Genomic DNA, 23,632 nt, shown 5'->3' on the forward strand with positions numbered 1-23,632 from the left:
TGACTGCTTTTCTTATTCCTATGAAGAACATCATCGAAACCTTAATAGGAATTGCATTAACTCTGTATAATGCTTTTGGTAGTATGGCCATTTTGACAATGTTAATTCTGCCTAAATGCATGGGAGATCTATCTTCTAACTTTTTTTTAAAATTTTGTATTGTTTTTTACAGACTGCATTTTGATTCATTGTACACAAATAAGTTACATCATTTCATTTCTATGGTTGTGCACAATGTAGATTTCCACCATTCATGTAATCATGCATGTACATAGGGTAATGATGTCTGTCTCATTCCACCATTTTTCATACCCCACCTCCTTCTCATTTCCCTCTATGTAATCTAAAATTCCTCCATTCTTCTCTCACCCCACAGCCCTCTACCCCCATTATATATCATCATCCACTTATCAGGGAAAACGTTCGACCTTTGGTTGTTTGGGATTGGCTTATTTCACTTAGCATGATATTCTCCAATTCCATCCACTTATCTGCAAATGCCATATTATACTTCTTTAATGTCTTCTTAAATTTCTTTCTTTAGTTTTCTGTGGCTTTCATTGTAGAGGTCTTTTACCTCTTTTTTTTGGATTGATTCCCAAATATTTTGTTTGTTTTTTAATGTTCATGGATTCAGTGGCATAGATCCTTGGTTCTACTTCACAAAACTGAGGCCCCACTTAGGAAGATAACAACTGCTGGGCCTGGCTTGAGTGACAGGGGTTTGGAGGTATCTGGAGGGTTCTTTATTCACATATGACACTGAGGTGGGTTGACCTGAAGGCTAGAATCAGTGGGTGCTGGGTGGGGGTGCCCACACACAGCCTTTGCACATGAGGTGACTTTCTCAGAATGTGATGAAGTCAGGGCAGCCAGACTTGTTCATGATGACCCAGGGTTCCAAGAGCAAGTACTCTGAAGGTGGAAGAAGGTGGAGGCAGCACTGCCTTTGTGTCCAACCTCAGAAGTCGCATGGCATCACTTCCACAGTGTTGAACACCTTACTGTCAAAGCAGTCACAAGCCCACCTAGACTCAAGGAGAGGAGTCAGTGATACCACCTCTCAGTGGGACTAACTGTCTAAGAAACTAAATAGCCCCCATATACCCTGCCAGATGGCAGAGATCTTAAAGAAAAGAATGGAAGGGTGGGTCATTGCAAAGTGAATGTAAGAAAACAGTTTCATGAGAGAGAAAGATGGAGAAAAAAGTCAGACAGAGACAGAAATAGCCAGATATGGTGGTACACATCTGTAATCCCAGCTACTTGGGAGGTCAAGGCAGGAGGATTGCAAGTTTGAGACCAGTCTCAAAAATTTAGCAAGACAGTGTCTCAAAGTAAAAAATAAAAAGGGGATGGAGATGGGATAAAAATTAAAAGGGTACCCATGGGTTCAATCCCCAGTACCACCAAAAAATAAAATAAAATAAGAAGAGAAAGAAAGAAAGGAAGGAAGGAAGGAAGGAAGGAAGGAAGGAAGGAAGGAAGGAAGGAAGGAAGGAAGGAAGGAAGGAAGGAAGGAAAGACTGTACAGGTGTACTATCAACTTCCTCAGTGTATTCTAGAGCTTGAAATAAAACTAAACTTCCAATCACATGTGTACCAGATTTATTAGATGAGCCAAACCCAGAAGATACAATGCAGTCATGGCCTGGATTTTCTTCCACCCTTCTGACACTCTGGATGTCCCTTCCCTACCCTTTGGTGGTGGTAACTTGGGCAAATCTCTAAACATTACCAGTATTGACTGTAAGAATGGTTTTATTTTCAGATATTTAACAACTCAGAACAGAATCTGTTAAAAATACACACTCTTTTTGAAGATTGGATAGTTTCAGAGGAAAATCCAGCATCCTGGATTCTTTTGAATTCTTGAAGGTCTGATAAAGCTGGACTTGTTTTGCAGCACCTGCCCCCTCTTGGATGAAGCCAGTGCACTCTGGCTCACAGCCCTGTTTTCTGAAGTGCATTAAATTCTTCTACTTGGTCTCCTGACTCTGGGCCCGGCCCCAGCCAATGGGCACATGCTCTCTTCTTTCACTGTCCTGACCCTGCCTTCTTCCTTCCTGTGAGCCCTATTTATAGTTTTCTCTTTGCTGTTGATGTCATCTTTCACTTGGAGGCCTATTTGTGAGCCCCTTAAGGTCCTCCTAGGGCCAGGGGTGAAGCATCTTCCCACTGACATCCGACAGGTACTGTTCCACCCAGGCTGTTGCTCTTCACTGTAAAAACACTGACTTCTCTGCTCTTCATCATGAATTCAGGAACTTACACAGCTTAGGGGCTTATACGTCTTTAGCCTACCTAACCCCTGTGCATACTTTTGGCAGCAACGCTGGCTCCTGTAGGGTGGCTACAAGTACAGGGCAGGCTCTCTCCCCTGCCACTCTCTCCCCTCACTGTGTTTCCCTGGACAGCTCTGTCAGCCTTTCCACCATTCGATTTCTCCCTGGAGAAATATGATTTCTCATTTTGCACACATTCACCTCTCAAATTCTTAGGAACCCACAACAACTTCACCCAGGAACCCTTTTCTACTTGCCTCTAAGAGCAGCAGAGGGGAGCACACTCGTTTCTGCAGCTCAGACACACCCAGCCAGGAGTGAGATTCTGGCCTCTTCTTCCTCCAGACAACTCATCTCTGTGACGGGGTCTTCTGGGGGCTCCTGGGGGCTCCCATCACTTGACTTGCAGGTATAGAAGCTTCCATTCCACAGCGCTCTCTACTCATGAATTCACTAAAACAAATCTAGCCTCTCAAGGAATCATGAGCTTTACTTAGACTGGAAACCAGAGACAGTATGGTCAAAAGAGTAATATGGCCACTTGTAAATCCTACAGGACAGTGTGTGGTTCCTCCTGGGCTATGATAGAGTTTTGTGGATGGGTGAATGAGCTGCCTTCCAGACAAGGTAGATCTTGCCCTATGGAATGAGTTTCTGTTTTTTCCAGTCCCTTGTGAGTGAAGACCATCAAAAGCCAACCTCAGAAGCTGAGATGGGAGAACTGAACGGCTCTGCATATTCCAGAGAGAAGAAAGCAGGTATTCTGGGGTCAATCCAGGTAGGAAGAGAGAGGAGTCTGTGGGATGGAACACAGCTGAAACAGCAGGAAGCCAGGCAGCCTGTGAAATTTTCAAAATGAGGGGAAGCACTTCAGACAGGCCTATAGAATAGATCTGAACCTATGTGTGTTGGGGCAATGTAAATAAAATCTTTCCCAAGTTTTCACTCAAGTCCAGCCGACTCACAAAATTTAATGCCAGCTTATGTGAGTTATTCACTTAATTTGGTAGAACTAAAGAAAGTCATCAAGTCGAATGCCTCCAACAATATGTCAAACACAGAACAAGGCTACTAATAAGCTGGACAGGTCTGACCAAAGGAAGCGCCTCAGACAGGGTGACCAGAAGCCTCTCAGCCAGTCACCACAGACACCCACACTTGGGCTCTGGAAATCCCCCACCCTGCCACTATCACAAAGCACTTTCAATGAGTATGTGTTGCACTGATTTGGATTTCCACAGGGTGGGAATGGAAGTCGGAGTCAGTTTTACTTTGACCTCCATGGCCAGAAGAACCAAGATGGAAGACATATGTGTATGAAAACTGTATCCAAGGGAAATGAAGCAATTTCCTTTAGCTGCACAGCCATTAGGCATCCCAGCAGGGCACCCGTCTGCCCTGCCTGAACTCCAGGTCCATTCACTTTTAGTCCTCCCCACATTCCCCTTACTGGAGGGCTTGAATTTGTGCCTGAGTCATTGCCTAAGTTTGTGCACTTCCTTTCTTCCTTAAGTGCATATTTCATACTTATTTTAAGTGTGCTGGCAGCAGTCTGCTCACCAGACCCTAGTGAACACAAGAGGACTCTAATAAAAAAGTGCTTGGACCAGCCAAATTCCCCCACTTCATCTTAGCAGCTGTGTGCTCCACTCCTCACTCCCGTACATTTCAAACTCCATCCTTCACTCCACAGTGAGCTGCCTTCCCACATTCTTCCCATCAGTTTAGCGGAATCAGAACAGTCTGAGAAGATTCCCAACATTCTAAGAGTGGTGTAGAAGGATCCTCAGTAGATGACATTTTCCAGACCCCCAAACAGAACACTTAAATGTTGAGGTCTTCCAAAAACCAGAACAAAAGCTCAGATGAGGTCAAAACATGGTGCTTTTTTCTTTTTTTTTTTTTTAAACTTCGTTCTTCAGAAAAATTTATGATAAAATTTCTAAACATTTATGACAAATTTTTTAAGGTCGTTATTTAAATCAAAGCAAACAAAACATAAGCATGCTTATTTCACAAAGGAAGATTCTTTGAGATCAAATCAGTCTCAAGAAAAATTCTGCAAGTTTCTTAAGTGGACCAAAGGGGCATTTCTTTAGAAAGATTAAACTGTAGTAGATATTTTAATATTTTATATTACTCTGGGTATTATTAACAGGATTTCTGTACATGAGATGAATATCATATCAGGAAACAGCATATCAAAAAGGTATTAAGAGAATTATTTAGGTCTAGTCTCCTGAAAGAGGGAAATTAACTGTTTAGAAAATAGTTTGGGGGATGATGATAAAATGTAAAAATAAGAACTAAGAAGGAAAACAATGTAGCTGCAGAAAACATGGCTATCTTTAAATTAAAGAGGAATTTCAGTTTCTAAAGTCTTGTCCATGACTTTTCATTTACACTTGAAGGACAGTATAGGTAACAGAGATAAGGAACGGGGTATCCTGCTGCTTCTCTTCTTGCAAACTTCTCAAAGCCTCAGACCCACTGCCTCCACAAGATTCCTCATCACATTCCCCCTTATGCCCTGAAAGGACAGCCCCCCTTAACTTCTTTGTCACTCCTTCCCTGAAGAGGTGCAGTGCCCTGGCTAACTGGTAAATCTGGGAAGAATAACTGATGGTTTTCTGCCCAGCACATTCTTCCTCTTAGTGTATGATTGTCTCCAAATAGCACTAGCTGCTCTCTGCTCCTCCACATCCCCGGCCTTGCTAAGGGTAGGTGCAGTCAGCATAAGCAGTGCTGTGCAGCTTAGAGGAAAATCTCTCTTCCCTGAAAGCAGGGGTGGGAAAAAGTTACTTCCCTCCAAAAGCGGAAAGCAAGCTGGTAAGGTCAACTTGCCTAATGAGTTTGCCCCTAGGCTGTTACTCTAAACTATTCCTCATTAGCATCTGAGGTTTTATTTTGGTTTTCCATCGATTTCCTTTCTCTAGTTGTTCATCTATGCAATATTGAATATTCATCTAGGAATATGAATGAATTTTTCAGAAACCCAGCATTTGGGGGCATTGTGTAGAGACTTAAATCAGAATAGACCTTGAGAGGTAGCACATTCAGGGGAGTGGGAATCTTATCAGTCATGGTGAATCATGGACACTTGTAAGGGGCCAGTGGGTCTTTACGGTAAGTGAAGTTGGTCTGGATCCCAAGAGCCCAAAGTGACTCAGTATTAATGATGGACACACAAGATTACTTTGTGCAGTATTTGTACCACCCGCTTTCAAAACGAGTCAATCCCCAGCCATTAGAGCAGTTATCCCAGGTAAAGTTACGTTTCCAGAACAGAGTCATAGAAGACCCTCTGTGGCTGAGGGAAGGAAAATAGGTGGAGAATATCCTTGTATGGGCTTCCCTGAGGCCTGTCAGTCAATTTTTGGAATCTACCACCTACAATCTCTAAGGCCAATTGACAGATATTCCCCCGCCCCCACCCTGATAGAGCAAGAGGCCTTTAAAAGTGGATACAATGTGGCATAAATTATGGACAGCAGCCAGTGAGTGTCCTAACATCAGCAGCTCCTTGGCTCTCCAAGAGACAGCGAACCCAGAGGCAGTGGACCTAGACAGGGGAAGGAGCTCAGGTACCACTGCTGCAGTTTTAGGGGATGGTGGTGGTGGGGGGGGTGTATTAAATAAAATGTGTTGCTTTTTGACTATTTTCAGGGCAGCTGAGTTCCAGTGTACTACAGAGTGCTCAGAGGGGTCAAGCTTTCAACCGGCCCTGCCAGTGAGCCCCAAGTTCCACTGAGCATTCAGACTTTAAGAGGGAAGGGTGGAGGCCCCAGCATTGGATCTATGGGGCTCATCCATAGTTGACTTTGGATCACTTAAATCCACAAAGAGAAGCCATCCCCAAGAGGCAACTCTCTCAGGCCTACAAAACCCATCAGGTCTGACAGTGCCTGGGAGACTGGGAAGGTGGGCTGGAAGCCCCTGAGGGAGTCCTCAGTCAGGCTGCCAGAAGTGTCTTGTTGGTAGAAGAAATGTCAATTAAGGCAACATGCAATAACAGTGTCTTTCCCCCTAGAAATGACCAATGCCTAAGACCAAAATAAGAGTTCTGAGAGTTGTCCCAATGCAGACTAAGCGCAGGTTGCGAGTTCCGGGACAAGAGAATCTCTCAGAAAACGAGATTTTCAGTTGTTGTTTCCCTCCAGATACCACTGAGTTTCTGTCCTTTGATTTAGGGATGGGAAATAAAAGAGGGAGCTAATTTTCAGTTTTTGATAATCCATTAAATTGAATCCATTTCAGAGCTTCCTGGCAGATGTAAAACCTGAAAATTGACTTATTTCAAAACAAGTGTGTTGTGAGGCTCAGGCTGTGATAACTTTGATAACTCTTCCTACTTTGAAAGGTGAGCACATCAGACTCCGCCTTGAACCTCATCCTCCAGGAACCCTGTAGGAGCCACGAGTCAAAGACAACTGCACTGCCAGCCTCCAGAACAGCCTCAACCTCATCCAAAACCTCCTGGCTGAGACTGAACAAATGAGAAATTTGGTAACAGTCACTTTTAGATATATGGTTTATGAAGTATTCAAACTTTGAACTCATGTGGGCAAGATAATTTTAGTTATTTAATTCCTATAAACTCTAGTATCTTTGGATCCCAACTTTCAAAGGGATCTAATTTTTTAGCTTTTCTCCCCACTGCCCCTAAAATTGAACAAAAGGGAACCTGACATTGTAGGGCACTCCTATAATCCCAGTGGCTCAGGAGGCTGAGGCAGGATTGCAGGTTCAAAGTCAGCCTCAGCAACTTAGCAAGGCTGTAAGCAACCTAGTGAGATTCTATCTCATATAAAAACTAAAAGGGCTGGGGATGTAGCTCAAGTGGTTAAGCACCCCTGGGTTCAATCCCTGGTACCCCTCCCCCAAAAAAGTTGAATAAAAGGAGGGGATTCCCATTCAAATTTGGTATATCACTATTATCAGACGACCTTTTGTGCATTTACTTATGGGAATCTTCTGGTTGGGACTTAACCTCAATGAATAAGCTCTGATTTGAGACAATGGAGAGTAAGGCAGGAGGGAATTATGGATGGCAAATATAAGGAGGGAGTTAATTCTCAGTCATTGGTACAGAGTAGTCTTTCAAATAACTTACTAACTAGTATTTTGTTGAATTTATTTCAGAGCCTTCTGAGACACTAAGTATCTACCATCCACTAACAGCCACAGGAAGTGGTAGCCAAGGCTGGTCTTGGGAAGCATCCTCGAAGGGTGAATGAAGATCCACCTCCTGAACCGTGGCTTCCCTCCTGCAGGTCATCAGCCACGGCGCTAGTGAGCAGTGAGACAATGGTTAAGTCCCATGCTTCTAGAAAACTGGAGAATGTGAGGAGGAGCACACTTCCTCAAGCCAGGTCTTCAGAAAAAGCATTGAGAACTCTGGGCCTCCTTAGAGAGTGAATCTAACATGAGTGACTCAGCGGGTTGTATTTAAAAATCAACTGGGGGGGGGGCTGGGGTTGTGGCTTAGTGGTAGAGCACTCACCTAGCACATGTGAGACACTGGGTTCAATCCTCAGCACCACATATAAATAAAATACAGATATTGTGTCCACCTACAACTAAAAAAAAATTGAAAAAAATTTTTTAAAAAATCAATGGGGACTGGGGGTAAGGGAAGAATGGAGGAACAATGGATTGTGTAGAGGGAAATGGGGCAGAGGGGAAGGAAAGATGGAGGAATGAGATAAACGTCATGACCCTATGTACATGTATGATTACACAAATGGTGTGACTCTACATCTACAACCAAAGAAATGAAAAGTTGTACCCCACATCTGTGTACAATGAATAAAAAAGTAAAATAAAATAAATAAAAATCAATGACTGGTAGAGATAAAACCCTTTTTTAAAAGCCCTTTATTTAAAGACTGAAACTCAGTTAATCAGATGCAACACTCAAATCTGGACTTTCTAAAACACCTGAGTGCTGGAATTATCTTTTTCAGGTGTGATAGTGAACTAATGAAAATTTCTCTCCTATCAATGCCACAGTCTTACTGACTTCTGATTGCTGATCAAAAGACTCAAATTAGTAAAATAACATGAAAGGTAAGAAAATGGAATGGAATGCACAACTCTTTTCAATTAAAAGTGATTTTAGAGAATTTTATTTTACTGTTAATTTTTCATTAACATTTATAGTTTTACTACATTTAGATAAGCACATTAAGAAGAAAATGTAAATTAAATACTATGAAAGTGTACTTTTAATGAAACATGGTTTTAATAGGACATGGATATGTAAGTTTAGTGGTTTTATTGCATTGTTAGAAAATTATAATATGAAAGATACAAAAAAATCAACAATGTTATTATTTCTGTTTATTTTACAATCAGTATGCCATCTTTTACCATATGGCTTTAAATTTTCATTCTACCCAACAGGTTTCAAAGAATAGTTTATTACATGCCTTAATAAAACATTTAAAATATTTACAAGTTCAAAATAGATGTTTCATAACTGATAAAAGTTCACCTGAGAATTCATTATAACATTGCCATTTGTTTTTCCAAGTTGTTAACGTGGCTGAATGTCCACATGCAATCTATATTGTCTACTGCATCAAATACTTTTAATTCCTTATTTAAAATTGATTAAGCATTAAGCTAAACTGCTATAAAACATACAGATGGAGAACCGAAGTTATAGCCACAATTGTTTTGAATATAATAATTTAACCAATTATTTGCTATAGCTATTCAAATAAGAAAAATTTTAAGGTAATATGATTTTACTGAGCTTTTAAAAGATCATCAAGCACTGAGAAGGCCAGTTCATAAAATAAGGAACAATGATCATGTAAATATGCAATATACAAACTGAAAACGACATGTTCAAAATTTTGCATGAAGGAAAAGGCATACACTGTATACACATAATCCTATCATTTGTCTTCAGCAGCCTCAAAAAAAAAAAAATTGCCTTGAAACAAATTTTCTTAGAAAAAACTTTAGAAGTTAACATCAGAGTAGGCATAAATGTATAATGCTATGCAATATATAGAAAACTTCCCCACCTTACGGCCAAAAGACAGATAAAATCTTTTCTGTCCATCTATAATACAACTTGAAAATCATGTAGGTATGAGGTAGTGTAGTTACTTGTATTACATGCTGGCTATTAAAAGTTAGGCTAAATTTAAGAAATACTACACTTGGCCAATTATCAGATACCATTAAAACAAATCCTTAATGCTAAACTTCATAGCTGGAGAGAAATTTAAACCAAGTGCCTTAAAATCTATATATTTAAACTGTGACGACAACTAGATTTTATCATAAAACAGTAACTTTTCAAAGCAAATATCTACAGTTGCAATTAAAGCAAATGGTTATTTGACATTTGCACAAACCGAGGGACAGACCGCTGAGTGTACAATGAGGTAGGAAATCAAGGATTCCATTGGCTTGGATAAGATTTTACACTTTGTAAACCAGAAAAGTTTTTATATTATTTTATATGCTAAGTTGAAATTTAAAATTACAAATACCGAAGAAATATCTACATGCAGAAGTATACACACACATACACACACACACACACACACACGCACACAATTCTTTCATAGGACGGGATGCATTATCATAGAAAGGTCATTCTCCCTAACAAGTTGCGTGTACTTTTGAAAGCCTCCAGAGCACAATCCCAACTAGTTTCCTCTTCCAAGTCAATATCAATAACAGAGATAACATAAAAACACTGAATATACATTAAAGATACCCTAACCCCCATGAACAGGAATAATGTTCAACCAACTGCTCTGAAATACTGAGACTGGTCCCCCTATTCTTTCAAGGTCTAACACCCTACTTGCTTCCGCCTCATGCACACACAGTGGGTGGTCATCTCCCCTTTAAAGCTACCCAAGCTCTTCACTGGACTGAGGGTGCAGGCTCGAGAAGTGTCATTTTCAGGTCATCTGACTGGATGAAATAAAGTACTTTCCATTTCAAATAAACTACTTTTCACCCTTGGAAACTGGGTTCTGCAAAATATTTGTACAAATGTGGATACAGGTTGCGTATTCATTATCTGAAATGCCTAGGACTAGAGTGTGACAGATTTCAGACACATTTTGGAATATTTGAAAAGATGTATATATACACACATACATATATATATGTACATATGTATATGTACATATATATAAATATAGATATACATATAATGAAATATCTTGGGGACAGGATTTGAGTCTAAAGACAAAATTTTATTTGTTTCATATACACCATGGCCTATTGTTATTTAAAATAATATTCTTTGTGTGCTCATGTTTTGAGTGCTACCAATTACATGAGATCAGGTGTGGAATTTTTCTACGGCATCAAGTCAACACTCAGTTTCAGATTTTGGAACATTTTGGATTCTCGATTAAGGATGCTATACCTGTATATTTTATTTTTTAATTATTGAGGTCTATACCTTGCATACTGACTCTCAAATCTGCAAATCCAGAATGGTTAAGTAGCACTATAATATGTTATGGGATAGGTACTCAGATTAAAAACACATCTTATAATAGGATCAGACAGACACAAAGATCGATTTTTAAAATGCCTGAGAATAATGATCTGTGTGCCTTTATAACACATCAAAATAGGGAAAGAAAGTAGAAATAAATCTGGTTCCCAAATGCAAACCCATAAACAAACAAGATCAAGTTTCATCCTCTTTCACAAACCTGCAGAGTTGTAGACACACTGTTAACTACAATAATGCTTTTTAGAAGTATATCATAGAACTTCAAAAATAGGATGAAAAATGAATTGCACTCCGGGTAAATGCAGGAATCCCCAACCGACTGCAATGCCTGCTTTCCCGGCATCTGTGACTTAGGGCAGAAGAGTGAATGGTCTTGTATTTTGGCAAGCTCCCCTGGATCCCGGGCGTCGGAGCTCCGGCTGCCAGTGCACTCACTCAGGCCATGACACCCTGAGTCCTGGCTCTCCTGCCAAGGGGCAAGAACGTCAGGAAACAGAAATTTCACAATGGGCTCAGATGGTGAAGATACTTTAGAGGGGAAAAGGGGGAAAATGACACTTATCTACTACTGCAGTGCAGCCAGAAATTCTATAGTCAATAACATGGAAGAGCAGAAGCCCCCACCTGATGTCAACCCCTGCCTGCTTCTTGATCCTCCTTAGGAGTCCCTTGGTTCTGGCAAGGGGCGTGGAGGAAAGTTCTGGGATTCGGCAAGAGGACTTACTTTTCACACTGCAGCTCTACACAAACATTCCCCACACCGACACCCTCCTGCCACGTGGACTGGAACTCTGATTAGCATTGCTTGGGGAGGTATTGTCTTTAAACCAGTACATTGCAAAAAGGTCAGTTATTAAAGCTCTGCAGGCTGCTAATTCAGCAGGAGCTGTCTGGAGATGTTTCAAGCTGTTAGACCCTTGGACATGCTGCAGTTTTCCTTCTCATAGTCGTTTTGAATACTGGGAAGTTATTTTATTCTTTGAAATGCAAGTTTTAAAGGCTTACTGCATTTTAACATGTGTTTTTTTTCAGTATCTGGAAAACAAATCACTTCTGTGTCTTATGGAAATCAAGGAGAAATCAGGGTTGACTGGAGAGAAATTTCCTGAACAGAAAGCTAGCAGGGGAGAACACAGTAAGTAAGGGATGGCCTTATTAGGCTTTCAAGACAATGCCAAACGTCAGTAGAAAATCTGCTGGGCTGGAAGAAGGGAATCCAAGTTTACTCATCAGTAGTGCATTTATCAGTCATCTGCTGACAGAAATCGGAGATCCCGCCACTCTGCCTCTGCTCCACCAGCCCAGCTGGCTCGGAGGCTGCGGTGGAAGTGGACTCCTGTCCCCGGACATAGCTGGCCTCGCTGCTTCCTCTCCCATCGGGAGGCAGCGCAGCTAGAGGCCCACCAGATAGACTGAAAACTGATGGTAATGAGAGTTCCCCATCAGGAGTACTTTTTCCTTTTTCAGAAATTAAAAACGAAAGTGGGCAATCAGATGCTGAGTACTTGGCGAGGATCTGTATTTGCTCTTGACTCAGAGCTGCTTCTTTACAGACTTTCTGGCAAAGCCCAGTCAGGTTCTGCTTTGTCTCACCCAGAGTGGACAAAATGTGATCTCTCTCCTTCAGCAAGCTCTCCTTCTCATTTTGCTGTGAAGGGAAACGAGAAAACCATGAATGAGGTTTATTAGCTCAAGAAACAACTCTACCACAATGAACATGCGAGTTCTTATTAAATAAGATGACAGGGAAATTTCCTTTTCAAAACATGTTAAACGCCAACAGTACTGAATCTCTTGAGTCAGACCCATCTTAGAATTCAGAATTTTTCAAATTTTAGAAAGACAGTGGGGGCGTACACATAATTCCTTCAGCTGATTTGGGGCAGTGCCCCACTCTCAAACCTCTTTATATTTTTAAACAAAACAGTGAAATATCAAACAATGCACAAAGTAGGGGAAAAACTCTATGTTATCAATGTAGGTGAATTTTGGGTCAAAAGTTTGTAACACACTTGCAGTTTTCAAAGCTGTTTGCATTTGAACATTGCACATCTGCAGATAAACAGACTACAATAAAGAACAAAACAGCCCAAGTACAGTCTACAGTGCTTAACTAAGGAGACACCAAGATTGTAGTAATGACTGCTTTTTTGAGCAGCTGACTTATGTCAGATATTATAAAAAATGTTTTTAAACATGCAATCTCAGTAAATAATCCACATAATGACTTTTGATTTAAAACCCATTTAATAGATAGGACTAACAGTTTTGCATGTCCACAGCATGAAAAGAAAGGTAGGGGGTAAATTCTAAAGTGTTAAGAACTTGGAAAGAATAATTCTATGCTTATTAATTGTTATTATAATTTTAAACAATCTTACCCCTATAAAAATCTACTGTAGGACTTTTCCAAAAGCTCTGTTTCCTGCCTTTCTGTCCATGTCACTTACCACTGCTGATAGCATGTCTTTTTCTATCCTCATCCCACCTGGTCCTTACTATTCTACCATTTTATTGCTGCTAATCTGTTGTAAGCTAGGAGACCTAATAATCAAGCTGTTTATAAGGTCAGAGTAAATAAATGTTGATAGGAGGTCAAAGGTTTCCCTTGTGATAAATTTATGACAAGTTTCTTGGAAAAACCAGGACATGTTCTGCTTCTTTTTGCTTGCTGACAAGTTCTGGAGAGCTGGCACTGCCAATTAACATGAAGATGGGTTATTTCATAGTGCTAATCTATAACTGTCATACTTAGAGACTCTTCTGGCTCAAAAAATAACCAAAATAGTATTAAGAACTTTTGCTTTATACAAAAGTACTGATAAGATTTTTAGGGGCTGGGGATGTAGCTCAGTGGTAGAATGCTTGCCTAGCGTGTGCACTGGCCCTGGGGGTTCAATCTCCAATACCACAAGAAAAGATGACGATGATGATGATGATGATAATGACGAGAGTTTTATATCTTAAAAAATCCTACAAAATTATGTGAGAATCCAATTTTTGGTAGTTTTAAAAAAATATTTTAAGGCCATCTAATATTTTAAGATAGGCAATGAATACAAACAACTAAATTTTTATATTGCAAAGTATTTCAGATTCATATAAAATAGCTTTAATTCAAAAACAAAAATAGAGGTCAAGAAAGAGTCGGGTGTGCCTCTGTGTATATATGTAATCAAGATCAGGGTTCAGCTAGTTCACTTTTTCTTATGCAGCATTTGTCAGTTATAAAATCAATCTGTCAGATAATCTGCAGGTGCTGAGAAGGCAAGAACAGTCCCTACTACCACATGTCCTGAGAGAAGGAAAACATTTGATGCAATTTGTACCCTTGCTTTTTATGGCCTCTTAGAAGCTAATCCAAATGAGGATAGAAGCAAAGTTCATACAAGAAAGTGAGAAATACCTTTCTCTAGTCATAGCCAAGGATGAACCTATTTTAAATGGCAATAGACAAAATTTCAACTGCTAAACATAGTTGAGCAAAATGAGTATCTGAGCTTTTCCCTGTAACTAAGAATTACTTCTTAATTTGCAGATGCTATGAGGATCATGAATACTTTATAATTTCTGCATTTTCATGATCTTTAAATATTTTTACTCTTCCTACACCACTAAATAAGGGATGACATCATTTGTTAAGTACACACCATACAGGACAGCTTGCTTCTTCACACCAATCTAACAAACAAGTACAATACTGGAACTCTACCATGGTTACTCCCATAAATTAAATGTTCCCCTCTGTTCCACTGTACTTCAAGCTAACTCTGACACAGCTCTTTCTAGGCAATTAGCTGATGTCTCCATTTCACTTTAACTTTAAAACAAATTTACTATGATAGTCGTATTAATAACTGAGTTAGATGAATAAACGTAATCCAGCTTAATCACATAATGACATCATTACAAAAGATACCTCCCCAATGTACTATCAGCGTCTAGTATTTATTTCTACAATATATTTAAATTTTCTTATAAAGCAATTTCAGAAATCCTAAGTTTGTGATACTGTACTTTTAATCACAGATCCACCAAACAAAATGAATAAAACTAGTATTTTGGCGCCAGTCTGTACTTTATGCCAAAAAAACAACATTATTATCTAGGTCCCTCTTTTAACAGCTACGTATGATTTCATTCAACTATAAGAAGGGTTTTTTAAAAAATTCTAAATATAACTCACCCAATAAAGAAATGAAGCATAAGAATTTGGCACCAGAAGAGCCAGACAACAATGACAATTCTGACAGCTAGAAAACAGTCACTTATGGTTCCTTATGATATAAAACTCCTGAAAAAATAATTCAGAGAAATGGCCCTTGAAAACATGAACAGAAATGCTCAATTCTACTCATAAGAGAGAGACAATAAAAGCTACCACGAGATACCAATTCTTTCCATATGTTGGGGCGGGGGAGGGGGACAACCAAAAGCTAACAAACTCTTGGCCATAGCTGTGAGCTGGCAGAGACACACTGCTGGATCAAAGGAAAATGGGACCACTGAAGAGGGGAACTTGCTAATGTCCAACAGTGTTACATGTGCATCTGCCCTCGGTCCAACAGTCCACTTCTAGAAATCTATTCTAAATGTACCATTTCTCTAAACATGAAAAAAGGGCCCATGAAGTAATTTACTCAGCACCCCAAATGTCTGCCATGAGGAGACTAAGTCTGAACACATGTCCTGCAGCCGTGAGGGAGTGTAACAAAGCTGTACAAGACAGACAACCTCTCTGAATTAAAAACATGTTCCCTAGAAACACTTCTGAAGTGCAAAGATACAATAGTGTCATAAAAAGTGCAGAAAGGATAATAAGAATACACATGAAATATTAACATGCTTCTAAAAAAGAAATATGGAGGGATATCCAGAAACAGATGAAAATATTCACCTGCAGGAAGGAGGTATACAGGAAAACAGAGAACAGGTAGAGGAGGAGATCAGGACTCTGCAGTATGCCTTTTTAAAAACAGTTTTAACTTTGAACCATATAAATATACATATTCAAAATTAAGTTTAACAGTATAGAGATTCCTAAGAAAACTTTGAATGGAACCACCATTTGATCCAGCTATCCCACGCCTTGGTTTATACCCAAAGGTACTTAAAATCAGCATACTACAGTGATGCAGCCACATCAATGCTTATAGCAGCTCAATTCACAATACCTAAACTAAGGAACCAACCTAGATGCCCTTCAACAGATGAATGGATAAAGAAAATGTGGTACATATACACAATAGAATACTGCTCAGCCATAAAGAGAAATTAAATTATGGCATTTGCCAGTAAGTGGATGGAATTGGAGAATATCATGCTAAGTGAAATAAGCCAATCTCAAAAAACCAAAGGCTGAATCTTTCCCTGATAAGTAGATGCTGATCCATAGTGGGGAGTGGTGTAAGGAAGAATGAAGGAACTTTGGATTATGCAGTGGGAAGTGAGGGGCTGGGGTGGGGCAGCAGGGATGGGAAGGATGGTAGAATGAGACAGACATTATTACCCTATATACATGTATAAAAAATTATTTTTAAATATTTTTTAAAAAATAAAAAAACTATCACTACTGTTCTCATAAAAGGCAAAAAAAAAGAGCTTAAATAAAAATACAAAAAGTCCTAATATAAACAAATTAATGATATATCAAATTGATAACAGACAAAATTCAGATAACTTTAAACCTTCATGTTTTAGAATATATTTAAGAAAAAGGGAAATAAATCTCATATTTTACTCAAATCATTGTTAACAGCAATACTAAGATTTTGTGACTTTTATATGTATTTTTATATTAATATAATTGGAACCAAGATTTTCTCTGTAAATAATGAGACAAACAAAATACAAATACACGAAAGAAGTAGACAAAAGTTTTATTCTCTAAATCTGGATTGTACCTAGCTATATGAACTCACAACTTTAATGTATGTTCGACTTTCTTTTTTCTTTTTTTGAGGGGCGGTACCTGGGATTGAACTCAGGGGCATTCAACCACTGAGCCATATCCTTACCCCTTTTTTGTATTTCACTGAGACAGGGTCTCACTTAGTAGCTTAGCACTCTGCTTTTTGCTGAGGTGGCTTTGAACTCAAGATCCTATCTCAGCCTCCTTCAGCCGCTGGGATTACAGGCGTGCATCCCAGTGCCTAGCTGTTTGTTCCACTTTCTGACTGAAGCTTGTATACAGACATATGTCAAATGATGTACACTCGTAATTTTACACACTCACAGGTACACATATTTCCCAGCCTTGTCCACTGAAAAAGGGCCATAAGGAGCAACACTCACATCAGTGGCCAGTATGCTTTCCAAAGTCCAATACCTAACTCAAAAATAAAAGCTAGGGTGTTTTGGAGAAATGAATGATTCCAAATCTTGGGACAGGAGAGAGAAAAGGTAAGCCTGTAATAACGTGCTAGACAGCATAGAAGCTCTAATGGGGTCATGTCAGAAGGACAACAGATGGCCTGAAGGGACCCTCCGCAGCAAGAGAGAACATAAAAATGCAACACCAGAAAGACTAACGATTACTATTAATGCTAACAGTTAGAAAAAATTAATCCACGAGTCCATGATGGAAGTACAGGGCATCAGGAAAGGGAAGAGGTCAAGAAACTTTAATTTGAAAAGGAATGTCAACCAATAAATGTAAATGAAGTTAAAGAATCAGAAAAAAATCACTACTTCATAATCTCCACTGTAAAGACCATCGACGCACACTGAAAACCAAATGAGGCAGGAGCACCGGGGAAGGTGATACTCGCCAGTGCCCACGTGTCACTTCACCCACCACTGGGAAATTACAAGGGCAAAAGTGGAACTTAGATATGAAGAAACTAGGAATTCCCACCTGCCTGGGTTGGACACCCAGACGACGTGCCTCCCAGGCGACACACGTGTTCCATCTCCATAACTCAAAGCACTTACAGTATGCATAAAATAAAAGAATGGAAGAATGAGCTAAAGCTGTGGAAATATTATGAGAAATCCTACCTAGGTCTTCAAAAAAGTACCTATGAAAGACATCTTGGAGCTGGGCACAGTGGCACACGCCTATAATCCCAGTGACTCAGGAGGCTGAGGCCATAAGCAACTTAGCGAGACCTTATCTCAAAACAAAAAATAAGAGGGGATGGAAATGTAGCTCAATGGTAAAGGGTCCCTGGGTTCAACCCCCAGTACCAAAGAGAGAAAGAGAGACAGAGAGGCAAAATGTCCAGGACTGAGCAGCCAAATGGATAGTATGGGTTGTTTACTGTACCATTCATTAACTTCTCTGTAAGCTTAAAATTTTTAGATGGGGTGCCAGGGATGAAGAATAGAGATGAAGCTTAAGAAAGAATGAACACATAAATCTGGCTCTGTAAGTGAGGGCTGCGCCGTGTTCCACTCCTCATCCTCGAGTTCTTGGTACTCAGCACAACATTTAACATGTAGATAACGTATAAAAATACAGGATCACTAGAATTTAAAATACCACTAATATTTATTGAGCCCTGAACATGTGCTGAGCAGTACAAAAAGCTTTCCAACCTCAATCTCATTTGATCCTTGCATGCACCCTGGGATAGACAGATATTCTCATCATCTTATTACCACTGGGGGAATGCGGGTCCTAGGTATGAAACCATTTCCCAGGCAGGGCAAGTTTTCTACCTGCTTGGAATCGAAAGCCTCAGTGCTCTGGTACAAAGGTCAGTGCACATTACCTACCCCTTGGAGGCTGCTATGGAACACGTGTTCCTGGGCCCTGACACAGGTGGGGGATTGGGCGAAGGAACATGTGTCTTTAAGGGGAGCCCCCAACTGACTCTGATGCCCTGGTACACAGATGGCATTCAAGAAGTGCCACACATAAATACGATAGCACGTACACCCAGAAAAATGAGAAGTTATACTGTTTATGTATCATGTCAAAATGCATTCTACTGTTGTATATGATAACTATTTAGAATTAAAAAAAAAAAAAGAAGTGCCACTCAAGAGGCCCCAGAGAGTGACAGGGCATGTTCCAGAAGGGCCTTCAGAGGTGTGTTTTAGTAGAACAGCCAATAAAATATGACTGGTATAAACAGAACAGGTTTATTTTTGGTTGAATGCCACCTCCAACACGTATGAACCACACTAAACACAGATGAGGGTGCTTCAGTCCCAGTCCATCACAACAAAGGTGAAGAAACAAAATGGTATCTGAATACCACAACCCTGAGCTTTTGTGATTATTCTGATTTATGATCATTTATAAGTTGGCACCAATCAACAATATTTGATGCTAAGAGAAATACATTTTGGTAATTAATATTTCCTTTTCTTTAAAAAGGCAAGAAGATTCTCTTCACCTCAGGATTACCCTTGATTGATACCAAAATGGTTTATAGAAACATATATATTCTAACTTCTGAATTAATCTTCCAGAAAAGAATACACTTGGATCTTGTGAAGAATCCTACATAGACAAGGGCTTCATAAGTCAAACACATTAACAGAAGTCAAATGATTCAACTCTGTTCAAAGACCTTATATTTATCAGTTAAAAAAGTTGTGCTATTGGTTTGTATATCATGCATATTCAACCCTTACAGTAAAACAATGCTGAATTAATGTCTAACCCCCAACAGCCTATAAAATTAAAAGTAAATATTCAAGTCAACATTAATTTACCTACCAAGTAAGTATATGTCTTTTCTTCAAAGATTCATTAGAAAGTGACAGAACATCCTGTTGAGAAACAAACTTACTTTTTGAATGGAAACCGACATCTCCCTTTGACTTTCCCAGCAAAATTTTTCAGACTAGGAAAGTGTCCTTTATGCCTGATGCACTTCGCATACATCTCTCAATTATTATTCTCTTATAACCAAAATACTTTTTTTCATGTGCTAATCTATCTAGTCTATTATCCTATTACTCTCAGGACCAACTAAAAACTTGTAAGGGTTCTTTCTAAGAAAAAAATCACCAATAGCTAAAGACCATACCTACCATGTGGGGCTGCCTGAATATTATCAGGACAAAGTAATAAATATTGTGAATTAATTTATGTTAAATGCAAATGGATGTTTAATTTTGAAACAAGTAAGTTCCCTTAAATAAATCTGCTAAAAATCTATCCAGACTATGAATACTGGGAACACTGATTAGTCCACATGCCATACTACCAAAAAAAAAAGTAGTAGTATCTCAATGCTCAAAAACATTAAATATATACATATATATATAAAAAAATACCTGTTCACATTCCTCCATCTTCCAAACTCTCCAGGCTACTAAGGACAAAACTGTGGCTCTAATTCCTCCTGGTTCTCCTCTCTTTACAAACGACAATATCCATAACATAACCCTTAACAGGTTCCAAGTGAACTTCTTATGGTAGGAAGAGCCTCGTGCTGCCTAATGATGGGGATGTGTGCTAAGAAACAAGCGGTTGGCCAGCATGTCATTGCACAGACGCATCATGGAGCATCATGGAGCACACCTAACAAACCCAGGAGGCACAGGCCATGCTCCATCCAAGCTCTAAGGCACTGCCTGTTGCTCAGGAGGCAAGGAACCCACGCGGCATGTCACTGTACTACTGTTGACAACTGTAACATGCTGTTAGGTACATGTGTATCTACATGTTCCTAAACATAGAAAAGGTACAATAAAAAAATGGCATAAAAGTTTTTAAAATGGTACACCCATACAGGGCCATTACCATGACTGGAGCTTGCAGGACTAGACGCTGCTGTGGATGGGCGGGTGAGCGGTGATGAGTGTGAAGGCCCAGGAGAAGGTGGTCACTACAGAATTAGGGCATGCTACATTGATAAAATATTGCTTTCTTTCTTCAATAACAAATTAACCTTGGCTTACTATAACTTTTTTTACTTTATACACTATATATATATTATATATATATATAGATATATATATTTACTTTTCTGATTCTTTTGTAATAACATTTAGCTTAAGAAAGAAACACATTGGGCAGCTATATGAAAGTATCTTCTTTCTTAATGCCCTTATTCTAGAAACCCTATTAATTTTTTTAAACAACTTTTAAATGATTTTGTTCAAAACTAAGACACGCATGAGCCCAGGACTACACGTGGTTCAGAACTGTCAGTATTACAGTCTTCTGCCTCCACATTCTATCCCACTGGTAAGTCTACAGGGGCGACAGCACTTGGAGAGGTGTGTCCTCCACGACAGCTACGCCTTCTTCTGGAACACCTCCTGAAGGACCCGTCTGAGGCTCCTATGGAGTGGGTCCCGCTCTTCACAAACATGTTCATGGTGCTTAGCTTCATTTCTGTTTTTCTTCATGGATTTATTTGCTTGTAGGCAGATAACGCACCATGAGCATTTCCCACTACTAATGAAAACCTTCCTGTGGCCATGTTTTCAAGTTTTTAAAGGAGCTTGTTGAGGTCTGCAAAAGCTTCTGCTAAACTCTTCACTGTGCTTTCCCTGGGGTCTCTTCTCCTGTTGTGTTATTTTCCCTCTCATCCTCTTCAACTATGCATTCGCTACGCAAAAGGAACTTGTTTTTGTCTGAGAAAGACATCTAGCAGGACAGAAATGCAATGGAGTTTGCCAGTAAGAATCACTAGAACCAAGTAGTGTGAAGGACTGAGTAAGAGTTCAGGAAAGCTGAAACACAGAGCAAGTCACTCCATACACAAATGCCAGCATGACTCCAGGTCCTCTGGAAACAGCTAGAGATTGCACCACGCTGCAGGTGCTGTGCATTTGTCGGGCTGTCTGCTCTGCAGTCCAGAGAGGAGGGCTCTTCGCTATTCTGCTGCTTTGTCCCTGCTCTCCAGCCACAGAAGAGGACACCTGTACCTAATTAAGCCAATTAGCTGCTCTCCTCCTTGGGAATTCAGAACTGATTAAAGTGTAGCCTCTGTCTGAACTGGTCCCCGGAGGTAAGCAAAGTCATTCAGGAGGGGTGCAGCAGCCCCTCTTCCCACACACTGAGGTGCACAGACCACTCTGAGGGAGAACAGAGAAGCGGTTGCCAAGATTTTGAATTTTATCAAAACTGAGGAGAGAACCATTACTTTTGAGAATAACCCGTCCTTATTTTATTGACCAAATGCAGGAACTCTTGTTAGGATGAAAACTAGTGTATGCGTAAGGTTCAAACCAGTTTAACATTTAGGTAAAGACATTAGGAAGGAAGCGAATTATGGAAAACTGAATACTGATGAATAATAAGGAATGTGTAAAAAGTTCTTCACGTATATAACTCATCTATCCTTCATAAATGAACACCTTCTTTATCAAGTAGGAAATAACATCGTCCCATTTACAGATGAGAAACTAAGTGCCTAACCAAAGGCACTATGTGTCCGATGCAGAGCTCCATGCTGTTAACCACTGCACCTCCTGTTTGTTGATCTCTGCAGCAGCAGGGCAGAGTGGGTAGAAAGCCCAAAGGAAGCAAGGTCTCTTTACCTTAGATAGCTGGGGTCTATTTAAAAAAAGAAATCAACCCAAAGTCTCCCTTCCAAAGTCTGCCTCCAATCAAAAAATAAAAATGAGATCTTTGAGAGGAAAGAGAGTAGTTCTAAAGACTAACTGCTATCCTTGCACATACCTGCTTAATATCTAAGTATAAAATAAAAAGTTACTGAAGAAACAAAACTCAGTCTTGTTTTGTCTTTTGTTTATTTTTAAGAGAGTAAGAAAACTGGAAAAGTTCTGACATCTACAAATTAAAACTAGTTGAAGGGAAAGACAGAGAACTACAAGAAGCAGAACTAAGAACTCTAGCAGTAAAATCTTACGTTAATTTCAAATAGCTCCCCATAAGCCAACAATATAAAAAGCATCTCTATAATTCAGTACAGAACAATAACTATAAAATTGCTATGCTTCATCTAAAGACAGGTGTTTAATTCAAAGTTAGACAAAAGGAAAAAATACTCATGTTTAAGGGTATGACTGACACTTCCAATGTACTAAGTTTTACAGAATGTGTAACACTTCTTTGGTCCTAACGTTAATTATTCAGCAATATCACACTGGATTTGTTAAAGTATCTTTCACGCCCATGTTGGTTAAACAGCTGGTCTCCCCTGTGTCTCTGTACACACTGCATCATTTTGCCTAATTAAATTAAATGCATAATACATACATAATAAAATTTTATTTTTCAACTCTTCTTGAAGGCATATAAAGGTATTTTTCCTAAACTGTACCATTTAATTGCCATTCATAGCTTCATGCTTGAAGACTTGTTACAATCACAACATTAAATGTTCACCAATAATTAACAAAGAACACAAAACTGAGTATTCGAGGAATGTTCCCACTGCGTTTGGGCTGTTTCCCTGCAGCTCTGCCCACACTTTCACCCTCTGCTGGCCTGCACTGTCACAGCTATCCACTCACATGTTGCTCCCTTCTACCAACCACCAGGGAAAACAGAACCAGGAGCAAAATTAATGTTTCCCAGTTAATTTGTGTCTTAATGCTGGAATAGAAAATAAGATTAAACAAACAAGCACTCTTCTCACTTAGAATCTCATCAGATTTAATATTTTCTATTCATATTACCACAACATATCAGAATTTTACCCTTGAATGAAAGAGAGACTGGTTGGTCTGCTTGAGATTGGTATCAACCAAAACAAGTAATTCAGGTCTACTGTTCATTTAAACCACCCAACTGGAACAAGAGCTTTAACAGATGCTAAATATATCACAGAGAGATAAAAGTACTGTATAATTACTTTAATCTTTACTTAACCATTAAGAATTAGGAAGACAATAAAATTGTTCTTAACTTAAAAATCTTTGTTTTAAAGAAGTACTCAGAAGTAGTTTCCAACTTACAGAGTATATG

At 39.4% G+C, this 23,632-nt stretch overlaps 1 protein-coding gene across 4 annotated transcripts in view; it reads right to left on the reverse strand.

Moving 5' to 3' along the window:
* Positions 1–10,411: 10,411 nt before the first annotated feature.
* Positions 10,412–23,632, reverse strand: part of BACH1 (BTB domain and CNC homolog 1) — a 40,484-nt gene continuing 27,263 nt past the window's right edge. For 3 of the 4 annotated variants that reach the window (XM_079156429.1, XM_079156430.1, XM_079156431.1), the window contains exon 5: positions 10,412–12,436. In XM_079156429.1, the coding sequence (XP_079012555.1) occupies positions 12,011–12,436 (426 nt within the window). In that variant the 3' untranslated portion in view covers positions 10,412–12,010. Of the gene's footprint in view, positions 12,437–14,974; positions 15,083–23,632 lie in introns of all 4 variants that reach the window. The other variant, XR_013766607.1, reaches the window with a different exon arrangement.

The sequence above is a fragment of the Sciurus vulgaris genome, assembly GCF_902686455.1.
Source record: "Sciurus vulgaris genome assembly, chromosome: 10".
Classification (NCBI taxonomy): Eukaryota; Metazoa; Chordata; class Mammalia; order Rodentia; family Sciuridae; genus Sciurus; species Sciurus vulgaris.